Genomic DNA, 15,677 nt, shown 5'->3' on the forward strand with positions numbered 1-15,677 from the left:
CTTACTCTGTCACCCAGGCTGGAGTGCAGTGGCACAATCTTGGCTCACTGCAACCTCTGCCTCCTGGGTTCAAGTGATGCTCCTGCCTCAGCCTCCCAAGTAGCTGGGATTACAGGTGCCCGCCACTACACCGGGCTAGTTTTTCTATTTTCAGTAGAGACGGGGTTTCACCATGTTGGCCAGGCTGACCTGGAACTCCTGACCTCAGGTGATGCACTTGCCTTGGCCTCCCAAAGTGTTGGGATTACAGGCGTGAGCCACCGCACCCGGCCAGAGTGCCATTATTAACTGCCTACATCCATCCCTTGTAACATTTGTTCCATAAGTTATCTAAGCTTGTCATATATTGGTTATACTTTACTATAAAGTACCCTGGTTATTGTACTGACTGCTTTTTCTTGTTTCTTAAGGCACAACGACTCTGTAAACGCTGTGGTCAAGCATGGAGAGCTGCAACACTTGAAGGCTGGAAACTGTACCATGACCCTAATGTTAATGGAGGTATTTTAGTAGATTTTATATTGACAGTTGAGGACAAAGGCATTTCGCTCTAAATGCCAATCTTTATGAACTATAGCTTCTCTTTTTATAAGGTTTCATTTTAAACCAGAAATTTTCTTTTACTGTTTTATAGGAACAGAATTAGAACCTGTTGAAGGGAATCCATATAGACGCATTTGGAAAATAAGTTGCTGGAGAATGGCAGAAGATGTAAGATAAATAAAATATTCAGTGATACTGTTTTTAACTCCAATTAATTGAAAGCCTATTCAGGGGCTATGAAACGTTGAAAGTAGTGTAAAACTGATTTTCAAAGAACTTCCAATTAAATTGAGGAATAGGCTTAACAACTTATCAGAATTATTAAAACACTATGTACTAAGAATTAAACATTGATATAAGGCAGAAATGTAAAGGAGGTACCAAATGAATTTAGAGAAAAAGTATTGGACTAAAGCTTAAAGCTGGCTTCCCTAAGGAAAGAATTGAATTGAACTTTTAAAACTTAGTAGGATTTGCGTTTTGGGGAATGAAAAACAAGAGGAAGGAATTCTAGGTAGGATACATAGATTGGGAAACTCAAAGTAAGGTAGGTCTACCAGGTTGGAGTAGAATACTCATAAAGGAAATACTGTCAGTTCTGTTGTAACATGACATAGGTATTCAAAGTCACCACAATGTGCAGCATTGTACGAAAACCCCATAGGACTTAACAGGAAAATGGAGTTAAGAGAAAAATACTCAAAAACTTCATTAGTGATACGCAAAATAATAAAAAGTTAATAAAAATGGTAGCACAGTTTTACATCTGTCAAACAGTTTAAAAAATACATAAATACTACAATAAATATGGCACTTTACCTTGAAAAAGGCCCAAAGTTTGCTTGTGGAATTGACTGTCAGGGTGGTAGAAGCTTTAGCGCAGATAGCAGAAGTGTTTTTGAGAAGATCAGCATGGCAATGGAAAAATATACTTAAAATTAGATGGACAAAAGGCTGAGAAAGTAGTTAGGAGCCTGTCAGAATTATTTGGACACTAAGTCATAAGGGTCTGACCTAGGATAGTATTGATGGGAATGCAAAGGAAGGAAGAGACACTGGTTAGGAGCAGTGATTAGAAACAGAAGGCAGAGGTGGACTCAGTTATGCAGTAAGAGTCTCTGAAGTCTCTTGTTTGGATGATAAGAAAACTGGAAATACCAAAAGTAAAATGGGGAATTAGTTCTACATAGAAATTAGATGCAAACTAATGCATGCCTTGTTTTGATGTTGTACATAGGTCAGTATCAGAGAGTATCAGGTCAATATCAGAGAGTATCAGGTATTGAGAAACATTCTAGGAGAAAATAACTATATAGGTTGTTTCTGGAATAAAATTTGATTTTAAATATTCAAAGCATCCACTAGAGTTGGATTTGCTTTCACCCGATATTTGGCATTTAAATGTTTTACTTTTTTTCTCCAGATCTCAGCATTGATTATTTCATCACACTGAAGTTCTTCCTTGTTATTACCCCACTAGATCTTTCACTAAAGTGTAAAAACTATCAAGTGAATAGGTTCAGTCTAGAAGAGATTGCAAGACTCCACATTATGAGGAAAATTGACATACTAAGAAAAACAGTATTTCAAATTTGTTTATGTTCATTGTGTTTTAGGAGCTTTTTAATAGATACGAGAGAGCAATTTATGCAGCTTTAAGTGGGAATCTTAAGCAGGTATGCAATCTGTTTTAATGTTTAAATTTTTTCTGTGGAATAAAATTAAATAGATAAAATATTCTAACAATTGTATATAACAAATATAAACTTAAGTGTATATACTTAAGTATGTACGTACATACTTAAGTGTAGCAATGATAGAGATAATCATGAATCAGATAGTGACTCGTTGTGCTTAATTTGATGTATCCCATAACATACATGGTGTTTTAATGAATGAAATCAGATTTCAGTTTTTAACTAAGAATTGTAAATTTAACTCCAACACACATTTATTGATGACTTAAAATACTCATAGCTGTATGCAGAAATGTGCCAGAAAGGCACAGTGAGTCCTTGGGTTGTCTTACATACGCATGTTTTTCTCACAACCCAATACTCCCTACATATTATAGCTATCTTTAGGGATACTACACTAATCAGTTGAAATGTCATATGAGCCTGGAAAACATGTTGTTGTTAACAGTATGATAAAATCTGAACAGTTCAAACATCTTACAAGATGTAGTTGGCAGGGGAAAGCTTATTTGGCATAATTTTTTTTTAAATCCGCCATGTTTTATATCATTATAAAGTGATTTTATAGTCTGTATCATTGGATGTAATTGATTTTCCTTTCTTTTCTGTTGAATATGTCTATATGTTTCTGTTTTGTAATGGGGAAAAAGCTGCTTCCTGTCTGTGACACCTGGGAAGACACAGTTTGGGCCTACTTCCGGGTGATGGTGGACAGTCTGGTAGAACAGGAGATCCAGACATCAGTAGCAACTCTGGATGAAACTGAAGAACTCCCTAGAGAATATCTGGAAGCAAAGTGAGTTTGTTGGATTGTTTTGAGTCATGGTGATTTGTAGCATGCTCTTTGATGTTTCATTTTACAGCCCTTTTTCATATTATTAATATTATTCTTTTCCCGTTGTTTCTTTTGAAGCTGGACCTTAGAAAAGGTTTTTGAGGAACTTCAAGCTACAGATAAAAAGGTAAATGTTAATAGGAATATGTTAGACATCTGGAATAGGAAACAGTGTTATTCTGTTGGGCACTGTAGCTGAAAGGAAAAAGGTGGAACTTTCTCCCTTTTTCTCACCTATTAAAATAAGAATCATTCTTTGAAAGGAAGAAACTCAATTACATAAATGATACATCATTTTTAGTTTTTTGTTTAGGATTAATTTCATCTACATATATGCACATAAGCTATATTTATTCCTTTTTTAAAATTTAAAACACATTTTGAAAAATTATTAAGACTTTATTTTCCTAGATCTTAAAATCTAATTTTCTAAAAATTATATTCTTTTAAAAATGCTTAAACAACTACAGTAATATTGTATGTACTTGTAACAGTAAAATAATTTAAGAATGTATAAATAAAACCTTTATAGTACTATCTACCCCTTTATGGTTATTCCCCTGATATGATAAAACATACTGATATGTATCCTTCTATATTTCTCTCCATGATCTTACAACTATGTGTAAATAACGTAGATATTCCAATTTAGAATTTTGATTTTTGTGTTTTTCACATTGTACTACATATATTACTCTATAGCTTGATTTTTTTTTCATTTAATGATAATCTCCAAATTAGTTTATTCATTTTCACTTAACCTTATTCTTCTTAATAAATAATATTCTTTAGAATAATGTATGATTTATTTCAATTATTCCCCTTTGGGTAATATTTAGGTTATTTCTAGTGCTGTAATGAACTTACGTGTGTGTGTACTTAGCTACTAGTCCTTCTATTTCTTTGGGATAAGTTTCCTGAAAGCAGGGTTACCGGGTTAAGGAGTATAAATAAGTATATGCTTTATATATTGTATATACGTATATACAGTGTTTCTGAATGAATTCTCTGAAGACATCACGTTTGATACCTTAAAAATATATACAATAAAAATAAATAAAAAGGCCAGGTATGGTGGCTCATGTCTGTAATCCCAGCACTTGGGAGGCCAAGATGGGAGGATCACTTGAAGCCAGGAGTTTAGACCAGCCTGGGCAGCATAGCAAAACTTCGTCTCTAAAACAAAAATTAGCTGGGTATGGTGGTGCACCCACTTGTAGTCCCAGTTCCTCCAGAGGCTGAAGTGGGAGGATCATGGCTTCAGTGAGCTGTGATTGTACTACTGCCCAGGAGGTCATGGCTTCGGTGAGCCCTCATTGCACTACTGCACTTCCGCCTGGGCAACAGAGCAAGGTCCTGTCTCAAAGAAAAAAGAAAAATTAAATAGATAGGTAGGTAGGTAAGTAAAGAAACATTTTGAAATGGATGCCGCATGCCTGTAATCCCAGCTACTTGGGAGCCTGAGGCAGGAGAATCGCTTGAACCTAGGAAGTGGAGGTTGCAGTGAGCCAAGATCGCAACATTGCACTCCAGCCTGGGCAGCAAGAGCGAAACTCTGTCTCAAAAAAAAAAAAAGAAAGAAAAAGAAAATTGAAGTGGAAAAATAATGTATTACCTAGTTGTGGCAGTTAATTCATACTTCCACAAGTAATTTATTGAATTATACATTCTCATCAGCCTTAAATGTCACACTTTTTATGTTTTGCCAGTCCATCAGAATAGGTGGGAAGTAATCTTGCTATTCTACTCACATTTTCTTGTCTGTTCATAAGGCCGAGCATGTTTCCTTATGTTTATTGACCATTTGCGAATTTTTTGTTCATATCTTTTAGCTATTTTTCTTTGGGATTTTATATTTTTCTTATTATTATATGGGAGCACTTGATATAGTAAGGAAATTAATGCTTTTTCTGTCAAGTGTTTATTACCAGTCTATTATTTTGGAGATTCTAGCTAATGAAATAAAACAAGAAAATTAAGGAACAGATATAAATACTAGAAAGGGAAGAACATTTACATATGATAAAAATATTAGTCTAGAAACTTAAAGCTCAGTAAGTTACTAGAATTAATAAGAGAATTTGTTAAAGTAGCTAGATACAAGACAAAGTTTTTTTTTTTTAAGTCAGTCTTTCTTACTTGTTATAACTATTTAGAAAAGGATTTAGTACCCCCTCCCCAAAAGTTCCATTTAAACTAAAGAGATCTAGGAATAAAAAATTAATCCAGGGTTTCAAGCCCTTCATTTAAAAAAACTATAGAATCTTACTGAAGGACATAAAATAAGACATAAATAAATAGATATATCATGTTCCTGGATGAGAGCATTTAATATAAATGTTACTCATTCCAGAATTAGCATAAAAACCTAATGCTGTGGGGTATTACTTCTGGACAGAAAATTGTCAAGTAAAAGAATAACTGAGAATGGCAAGAGCATTTTGAAAAAGAACAATAGGCTGGGTTTGGTGACTCACACCTCTAATCCCAGCAGTTTTGGAGGCTGAAGCAGGAGGATCACTTGAGCTCAGGAGTTCAAGACCAGCCTGGACAACATGACAAAACCCATCTCTACGAAAGAATTTTAAAAATTAGCCAGGTGTGGTGGCATGCTTCTGTAGTCCTAGCTTCTCAGGAGGCTGAGGTGGGAGGATCACCTGAACCCAGGGAGGTAGAGGCTCCAATGAGCCGTGATTGCACCACTGCACTCCAGCCTGGGCAACAGAGTGAGACTCTGTCTCAAAAACAAACAAACAAACAAAAAACCACACTCAAAAGGAAAAAAAATAGAGGGTACTTGCCTTACTCAATAATAAAACTTAATATGAAGATACAACAAAACAGTATAGAATTGACATGAAAATAAATAGATGAGTGGCACACAAAGTCCAAACTAGATCCGAGTATATATGACAACTTAACAGATGTCAGAGGTGACCTTTCATTTCAGAGGGAAAGGGGTGGTTTATTTAAATAAATGGTGCTGGCACAATTGGATTTCCATCCAAAGAAAACAAAGCTAGATCCTACCTCATGCCATGTAACTAAAATAAATTACAGGTAGAGCAAAGGTTTGAATGTAAAAATGAATAAATGCTGAAAGAAAATTTAGACAGCCAACTAAATAAAAATTGAAATATGTTTGACAACAAAAAATGAACTATATTCTTCAAAAAAATCAAGCTGCAAATAAGTTAGAAAAGGTTTTCTCTACTCTGTACCTGATCACTATTTTGTCTTTTTTCACCCTTGGTGCCATGTACAGAAGAGAATACTCAAAGAATGCTTTCAAGTACTGCTGCTCATGTTGAAAGAAATCTTAATAGTTTATTTTACTTAGATCACATGAGTTCTTCCTTTCTGGTCCACCATGTGTAGTGCCAAGGTAAACAGGAATAAAATATAAGAACAAAAGTTTAATACCATTGAGAGATTAAATTGTTATAACATAGGTCTCTACTTTCAAAGATGCTTTTCAGTTCTGGATTTGTAAGCTATGAGTATATTCCAAAGGCAGTATCCTTTCCATGTTTTATTTTGTTTTGATCTTTCTAAGGCCCTTCATTTCCAGCTTTTTCTTTCTATATGTTCCTTCAAAAGTTCTAACATTTTTAGTTTAACAATGAATATATACTACAGAATGACTACTAGAAGATTTATGGAAAATTAAAAACTTTTTTTTCAGAGAGTTCTGGAAGAGAATCAAGAACATTATCATATAGTTCAAAAGTTTCTTATCCTGGGAGACATTGATGGTAAGATATGGTTTTATTTTACTTTGTGTTTTTTTTGTTTTGTTTTATTTTTTTTGAGACAAAGTCTCACTCTGTCACCCAGACTGGAGTGCAGTAGCGCAATCTCAGCTCACTGCAACCTCTGTCTCTTGGGTTCACAAGATCCTCCAGTCTCAGCCTCCTGAATAGCCGGGGTTACAGGTATGCACTGCTATGCCTGGCTAATTTTTGTATTTTAGTAGAGACGGGGTTTCACCATGTTGGCCAGGCTGGTCTCCAACTCCTGACCTCAGGTGATCTGCCCTCCTTGGCCTCCCAAAGTGCTATATGTTATAGACATTGTATTACAGGCATGAGCGACTGCACCCAGCCAGTTTTATTTTACTCTTTATGAGTTCTTCATTGTCTTATAGTAATTTTTAAAATTTATCCAAACAATGCATATGACTTACCATATCTTTTAATCTTGCTAAATATTAACCTATTTGAATGCAACTATTTACTTTATGTCAGAGGTGACCTTTCATTTGGTTTTTATAAAATAAAGTTTGGATTGAACCCAGACTCTGTTTAAGAGGGTGTAGAGTTATATCATGGCTATTAATTATGAGACAGTGACTTTAAAGCACTATAGGAGTGAAGTAAATATTCTTGGTAATGTTTATTTTTTTCTTTTGATTTTATTCCTATCGTTGAATCTTCACTTTGATGGCTTGTAGGTTTGATGGATGAGTTTAGCAAATGGCTTTCCAAAAGCAGAAACAATCTACCTGGACACCTCCTTCGCTTTATGACTCACCTCATTTTGTTTTTCCGTACTCTGGGACTACAGACCAAGGTATATAAAAATGAACGATTTCTTCTCTGTATTGTTGATGCTATATACCTATTGTCAAGAAAACACTACTTTTTTGTTATTGTTTTCTAGAAATGGTGATAAGGAATCAAAAGTCTTATATAGTCTTGTATAGTCACTCAATGATAACTCACTGGGAGTGGCCCTTTAGGGTTCTAGTCTGTGGCCACAGAATGCTGTTGGCTAACTGGTTTTTAATAGATTCATAACTTTATCCTTGTCTGTACCAACTTTAAATCAACCAGCTAAGCTAACTAAACAAAGTGAGTGCTATGTGAGATTTTAAAACTTTGTTGGTTGTTGTTTTGTTGCTTTTTTTCTAAAAAGGAAGATAACATTTTGGTCAGAGTACATATAGAAAGTGAATGATAAAGTAGTTGAAAGCTTGGGCTTTGGAGTAAGAGTCCTGAGTTTATACCCTTATTCAGCAGCTTTGATCTGTGTAACTCTGGGTAAATAAAACTTCCCTTGTCTTATTTCATCCTCTGTAAAATGTGAACAATAATAGTAACTACCCAAAAAGAGTTATGATAAGGTTAAATCAGGCAGTAGATGAATTTTGGTAAGCACTTAGCTTGGTGTATACTTACTGCTCAGTGGTAAACATTACAATTATTGAATTATTTAATAGTGGAATTTGTATTAAAAATTCTATTACTCTTTCATATAAGCAGTTGTATTTATAATTATATCTTTTTTTCCTATGAAGGAAGAAGTTTCTATTGAAGTTTTAAAGACATACATACAGGTAAACTTTGAGAACCTACAACCTGATTGTTTTTTACTATTTTAATGAAAACAAAACTCAGAATGATACTATTTTAATTCTCAATGGTAAGAAAGCATCAGAATCCATAAGTGATCTTTTAATTATCAGCACAGTTGACCTTTGAGCAATGCAGGGATTAGGAAAACAACCCACCTGCCCTGCACAATAAAAAATTCACTATAACTTTTGACTCCCCAAAAACTTAACTACTGATACCCTACTGCTGACCAGAAATCATACCAATAACATAAACACACAATTAACACATTTTGTATATTACATGTATTATATACAGTCATCCCCTCAGTATACTTGGGGGATTGGCTCCAGGACCCCCACATATAACAAAATCTTTGTGTACTCATGTCCCACAGTTGGCCCTGCAGAACCTGCATATATGAAAAATCTGCCTTCCATATTTGCAGATTTCACATCCGGATAATACTGTATTTTCTAAGTTGAGTTGAAAAAAATTTGTGCATAAGTGGACCTGCACAGTTCAATCCCGTTTCAAAAGCTGAACTCTACTGTATTCTTACAATAATGTTAGCTAGAGAAAAGAAAACATTACTAAGAAAATCATAAGGGGCTCGGCGAGGTGGCTCATACCTGTAATCCCAACACTTTGGGAGGCAGAGGCGGGAGGATTGCTTGAGTCCAGAAGTTTGAGATCAGCTTGGGCAACATAGGGAGACCCCTCTCTCTACTACAAAAAATGTTTTAAAATTAGCCGGGCACAGTGGCTCATATCTGTAAACCCAGCTACTCGGGAGGCTGAGGCAGGAAGATTGAGTGAGCCCAGGAGTTGGAGGTTGCAGTGAGCTATGATCTCAACACTGCCCTCCAGCTGGGTGACAGAGTGAGAACATCTCAAAAAAAAAAACCAATCAGGCTGGGCATGGTGGCTTGTGCCTGTAATCCCAGCACTTTGGGAATCTGAGGTGGTTGGATCACTTGAGCCTAGGAGTTCGAGACTAGCCTGGGCAACAGTGAAAACCTGTCTTTTTTTTTTTTTTTTTTGAGAGGGAGTGTCGCACTGTCACTGGGCTGGAGTGCAATGGCACGATCTTGGCTCACTGCAGCCTCCACCTCCCAGGTTCAAGTGGTTCTCCTGCCTCAGCCTCCTGAGTATCTGGGATTAAAGGTGTCCACCACCATGCCTGGCTAATTGTATTTTTAGTAGAGATGGGGTTTCATTATGTTGGCCAGGCTGATCTTGAACGCCTGACCTCATGATCCACCCTCCTCGGTCTCCCAAAGTGCTGGGATTACAGGCATGAACCACCACACCTGGCCTGGACCTGTCTTTTTTTTTTTTTTTTCTAAGTTAAAAAAAGAGTAAATAATAAAAATCATAAGAGAAACTACATTTATAGTACTGTACTGTACCTGTTAATACTGTAAGTTTATGTTGTCTGTTTACAAGATGAATTGTCTGTTTGAAATGGACAACCACAGTTACAGACCTCAATCTACAATATATCAAGCAATTCACCTTTTTCTTGTAATCTCATGACTTTTCTCTGCTTCTTGGGAGAACTTCCAGTATCAGTACTGGCACTTTGTATGGCTCCCATGGTGTTATTAAGGGTTTTTAGTATTGCACTAAAAAAATAGGAGACCTGGGAAAGGTTACTTTTTATTGCAGTGTGCAACTGAAGAGACCAACTGCTCTTCAGAGATGATTAGCATCACACAGCATTTTAAATGGATACTCACAGCACTTGAACTCACCCCAGTAGTGGCAGGAAGTAGCTATAAAATTATTACAGTAGTATAGTACCTACTACAGTTAGTTTTATGCAGTTATGATTTAATACGGCATCTGTATGCTTGTTTACATTTCTCTAGACCACAATGTATGGTCTGCAAATGTGTATGTATGTTTTGATAAATTTTAACTTTTTATAATAGATTCATATATATTTTATAGTAGTAAGTGATAAAGTAAACCAGAATCTACATATAATGGATTTATGACATACCTAGTTTTTTTTGTTTTTGTTTTGTTTTGTTTTGTTTTTTGTGTGTGTGTGTTTTTTTTTTTTTTTTGAGACGGAGTCTCACTTTGATGCCCAAGCTGGAGTGCAGTGGCATGATCTTGGCTCACTGTCACTGCAACCTCTGCCTCCCAGGGGTCAAGCGATTCTCTGGCCTAGCCTCCCAAGTAGCTGGTATTACAGGCGTGCACCACCGTGCCTGGCTAATTTTGTATTTTTAGTAGGGACAGGGTTTCACCACGTTGGCCAGACTGGTCTCAAACTCCTGACCTCAGGTGATCCTCCAGCCTCAGCCTTCCAAAGTGCTGGGATTACAGGTGTGAGCCACCTCGCCCGGCCTACCTAGCTTTTTCTTAATTTACTCAGTATTTCTAGGCTATTAATTTGTTTGTGAGTCTTTTGTTTTTTCTTTTTTTTGAAACGGAGTCTCACTCTCTTGCCCACGCTGGAGTGCAATGGTGCAATGTTAGCTCACTGTACCCTCCGCCTCTCGGATTCAAGCGTGAATTTTTTTCAAATTATCACAAATCTCCAAAAAAGTGTTCTAATATATATATATTTAAATTAATATGTTTATTTATTTAGAGATAGGGTATTGTTCTGTCACCCAGGCTAGAGTTGACTGGCTAGATCATAGCTTATTGTAACCTCAGACTCGTGGGCTCCAACAGTCTTCTCCCCTCAACCTCCCAAGTAGCTGGTATTATAGACACATGCCGCCACCATGGCCAGCAAACTTATTTTTTTATTTATTTATTTTTTTTGAGACGGAGTCTCGCGCTGTCTCCCAGGCTGGAGTGCAGTGGCCGGATCTCAGCTCACTGCAAGCTCTGCCTCCCGGGTTTGCGCCATTCTCCTGCCTCAGCCTCCCGAGTAGCTGGGACTACAGGCGCCCGCCACCTCGCCTGGCTGTTTTTTTGTATTTTTTAGTAGAGACGGGGTTTCACCGTGTTAGCCAGGATGGTCTCGATCTCCTGACCTCGTGATCTGCCCATCTCGGCCTCCCAAAGTGCTGGGATTACAGGCTTGAGCCACCGCGCCCGGCGCAAACTTATTTTTTATTTTTCTTTTTAGAGACTGGGTCTCATTATGTTGGCCAGGCTAATCTCAAACTCCTGGCCTCAGGTGATACTACCTTTTTTTTTGAGAGAGAGAGTCTCACTGTCACCAAGGCTGGAATGTGGAGTGCAGTGGCATGATCTCAGCTCACTGCAACCCACCTTCCAGGTTCAAGTGATTCTCCTGCCTCAGCCTCCTGAGTAGCTGAGATTACAGGCCTGTGACACCACGCCTGGCTAATTTTTGTATTTTTAGTAGAGACGGGGTTTCGTCTTGTTGACCAGGCTGGTCTCAAACTCCTGGCCTTAGATGATCCGCCTGCCTCAGCCTCCCAAAGTGCCAGGATTACAGGCAGGAGCTACCAGGCCTGGTCTCAAGTGATACTTCTGCCTCAGCCTCCCAAAGTACTGGAATTACAGGCACGAGCCACCATACCCAGCCAATTTTCCAATATATTTATTGGAAAAAATCCACTTATAAGTGGACCCACACAGTTCAAACTTGTGCTGTTTAAGAGCCAACTGTACTCACTTTTTGGAATTTAAAATTATTCTAGGCTGGACACAGGGGCCCATTCCTGTAATCCCAGTACTTTAGGAGGCCAAGGTGGGCAGATCACTTGAGCCCAGGAGTTTGAGACCAGCCTGGGCAGCATAGCGAAAAGCCATCTCTACTTAAAAAATACAAAAAATTAGCAGGGCGTGGTGGCATGCACCTGTAGTCCCACCGACTCGGGAGGCTGCAGTGGGAGGATCACCTGAGCCCGGGAGACAGGTTGCAGTGAGCCATGATCGTGCCACTATACCCCAGCCTGGGTGACAGAGTGAGACCCTGTCTCAAACAAACAAATAAATATAAAATAAAATTATTCTGTTAGCAACACAAATCCACATCTGTATGAACCTTTCCTGAATACATTTGAAATTTTAAAGTAAACTTTTTATTTTATTATGACATACTTTGATCTTTTTCTATTTTTTAGCTTTTAATAAGAGAAAAACATACAAATCTCATAGCATTTTATACCTGTCATTTGCCTCAAGACCTAGCTGTTGCCCAGTATGCATTGTTTTTGGAAAGTGTTACAGAATTTGAACAGCGCCACCATTGCCTGGAGTTGGCTAAAGAAGCAGGTAAAAATGGTTGAAAAGTTTGTCTTTTGGCCTTTGTAGGCCATTTTGGCTGTAGTAACATTTATCCTTCTAGTTTTAAATCTTATTTCTGTTGAGGGGAAAAAAGGAATAAAATTTTCAGGGAATTTTTGTTTTAGGACTAAAGTTACTTATGCTGTAACTCATATGTAAAATATCTTTTAATTTTGGCATTTTCTTTTGTATAAATATCTTTCATATTTTACATATTTTATTTTAAGGAATTATTGTTCCAAATTTACTGAATCATTATGACTGTTTAGAAAATATTACTATCAATTATTAATCTCTGTTTTTTGTTGCTTCAAAAAATTATTTAGATTTGGATGTTGCAACAATAACAAAAACTGTAGTTGAGAATATTCGAAAGAAAGATAATGGTGAATTTAGTCATCATGACCTGGCCCCAGCCCTAGATACTGGCACTACTGAGGTAATTTGGGATGGGGGGCAGAGGTGTTGTGTAACTTCTAATAATCTTTTATGTTATTCCTTGCTGAACTTCTCCCTTCATAAAAGAAGTAGTACATTAGTTTTTCTAAGAATGTCTCTTTGTCAGCCCAGAGCTTTTAAATTTAAAGTCTTACATAAAGGATTACTTATAGTAGTATGTTAAAGGAGCTTCTTTAATAGAAAAAAAATCTCAGCTTTGGCTTGTTGCTCATCAGGTTATTTTAAATACTTGATTGAATCACTAACTTATGTAGCTTGCTTACTCATATTTTCAGAAAGAAATAGAAAGTTATATCTAAGAAAACTATCTTAGAGTAGCATTTAAAGGAATCACATGGTTAAATTGGTGAGCATACAATATATAATTCCAGATTAATAATCCAGTAAGTTTTTTCTATAATTTATTTTTATTTTTATATTTATTTATTTATTTATTTATTTATTTATTTATTTTTGAGACGGAGTCTTGCTCTGTTGCCCGGGCTGGAGTGCAGTGGCCGGATCTCAGCTCACTGCAAGCTCCACCTTCCGGGTTTACGCCATTCTCCTGCCTCAGCCTCCGGAGTAGCTGGGACTACAGGCGCCCGCCACCTCGCCCGGCTAGTTTTTTGTATTTTTTAGTAGAGACGGGGTTTCACCGTGTTAGCCAGGATGGTCTCGATCTCCTGACCTCGTGATCCGCCCGTCTTGGCCTCCCAAAGTGCTGGGATTACAGGCTTGAGCCACTGCGCCCGGCCTTATTTTTATTTTTTTGAGACAACAAGGTCTAGCTCTATTACCAAGGCTGGAGTGCAGTGGCGCTATCTCTGCTCACTGCAACCTTTGCCTTCTAGGCTCAAGCCACCCTCCCTCGGTCTCCCGAGTAGCTGGGATTACAGGCATGTGCCACCATGCCCAGCTAATTTTTTGTATTCCTTGTAGCGAAGGGGTTTTGCCATGTTACCCAGGCTGGTCTCAAACTCGTGAGCTCAAGGGATCCGCTCTCCTTGGCCTCCCAATGTGCTAGGATTACGGATGTGAGCCAGCATGCCCAGCAGTATTTTCTATAATTTAATAGAGAGCTGTTAAATATGAAAATACACTAAGGAAAGTTAGATGCTTTCATGATTTTGTATAACTTGAGGGAAAATGATGTTTACTGGAAGTATAGGTGTAAGTTAATTCTACTAATTTGTAGAATATCTTTAAAAAAAAAAAAACCCCTGATGTTCCTTTTTCTTTTTTTCCCCTTTCATAAATAGGAGGATCGTTTAAAAATTGATGTAATTGACTGGTTGGTATTTGACCCAGCGCAGAGGGCAGAAGCACTGAAACAAGGCAATGCAATTATGAGAAAATTCTTGGGTATGCTATATTTTTATGCAGCTTCAAACTCCTGGGCGCCATTCTTCATTCTACCTCAGCCTCCCAAGTAGCTGGGACTAGAGGCACCTGCCACCACACCCACCTAATTTTTAAACATTTTTTTCTAGAGATAGGTTCTCACTATGTTGCCTAGGCAGGTCTCGAACTCCTGGCCTTGAAGCAATCCTCCCACCCTGGCCTCCTGAAGTGCTGGGATTATAGGCGTGAGCCACCACACCCAGACTTTTTATTCTTTTTTTAAACGTTTTTATTCAAATTCATGTGTTTTTGAATTTGGGGGAGTTGTTTTTGATCCTTCCATGGGGAGGGAAAAACCAGCCACTCTTTATCAAACGTGGTATTATGAAACAAAACATTTTAATGGTGAATTTTCATTATCTTAATCAATTTTGCAAATAATCGCAAGGCTATCAGAGTTTGAAAAATTAATTGCTTCAAGACATAGAAGTATGTAAAAGTAACTGCATTTGGTGTATCCTTTTGTGATAGTATCACATTGAGATAGGAAAAAGCCAGTCTATCAGGTAGAAAGATCACCAAGACTTTTAACAGAGTGCTTTGGGCCCTGAAATAGATACAGGTCACTGTAAAATGTGTAAACCAGTGATTTGACTCCTTTAGAAACCATTACAGGGAAGTCCACGGGTATTCAAAATTGTGTGTCTTTTTTCACAGCATCAAAAAAGCACGAAGCTGCAAAAGAAGTATTTGTGAAAATTCCTCAGGATTCTATAGCAGAAATCTATAATCAGTGGGAGGAACAAGGAATGGAAAGTCCACTTCCTGCTGAAGATGATAATGCTATCAGAGAACATTTGTGCATCAGAGCTTATTTGGTGAGACTGTAAAGAAAGCCGCAAATGTGCCTATCTTCATGATGATTTTTCGGATTCACTCTCAGAGTTTGAACTTTTTTCTAGAAGTAGTGTTGGTTCATCTTACCTCTCTTGTGACTATAGTGCTGAGTCATCCACAAGGGGACTGACATCATGACCTTGTCTTCATTGGCATGATTCTCTAATCGATGCTAACCAACCAAGATCATCTCACATGGTAGATAGTGTCTATGATGTCTGGAAGTTATGTTTTCTTAAGATTTTGTGAACGCATGTCTCAGCTTTAAATTTCTGCTTTTATCAATAACTGAGAAAAAGCAAGATGCTGTAGGTTTGTTATGACTAAAATAGCAACATACTCATTCAAAATTCATTCAAG

At 37.4% G+C, this 15,677-nt stretch overlaps 1 protein-coding gene across 2 annotated transcripts in view; it reads left to right on the plus strand.

The window, feature by feature from the left end:
- NUP107 (nucleoporin 107) overlaps positions 1–15,677 on the plus strand; it is a 57,182-nt gene that overhangs the window by 32,589 nt on the left and 8,916 nt on the right. For both annotated transcript variants that reach the window (XM_025403004.1, XM_025403005.1), the window contains 12 exons: positions 411–501; positions 635–711; positions 2,160–2,219; positions 2,891–3,036; positions 3,154–3,202; positions 6,761–6,830; positions 7,529–7,647; positions 8,375–8,413; positions 12,476–12,626; positions 12,965–13,077; positions 14,339–14,441; positions 15,138–15,298. In XM_025403004.1, the coding sequence (XP_025258789.1) occupies positions 411–501; positions 635–711; positions 2,160–2,219; positions 2,891–3,036; positions 3,154–3,202; positions 6,761–6,830; positions 7,529–7,647; positions 8,375–8,413; positions 12,476–12,626; positions 12,965–13,077; positions 14,339–14,441; positions 15,138–15,298 (1,179 nt within the window). The remainder of the gene's footprint in view (positions 1–410; positions 502–634; positions 712–2,159; positions 2,220–2,890; positions 3,037–3,153; positions 3,203–6,760; positions 6,831–7,528; positions 7,648–8,374; positions 8,414–12,475; positions 12,627–12,964; positions 13,078–14,338; positions 14,442–15,137; positions 15,299–15,677) is intronic.

This window comes from Theropithecus gelada, chromosome 11 (assembly GCF_003255815.1).
Source record: "Theropithecus gelada isolate Dixy chromosome 11, Tgel_1.0, whole genome shotgun sequence".
NCBI lineage: Eukaryota > Metazoa > Chordata > Mammalia > Primates > Cercopithecidae > Theropithecus > Theropithecus gelada.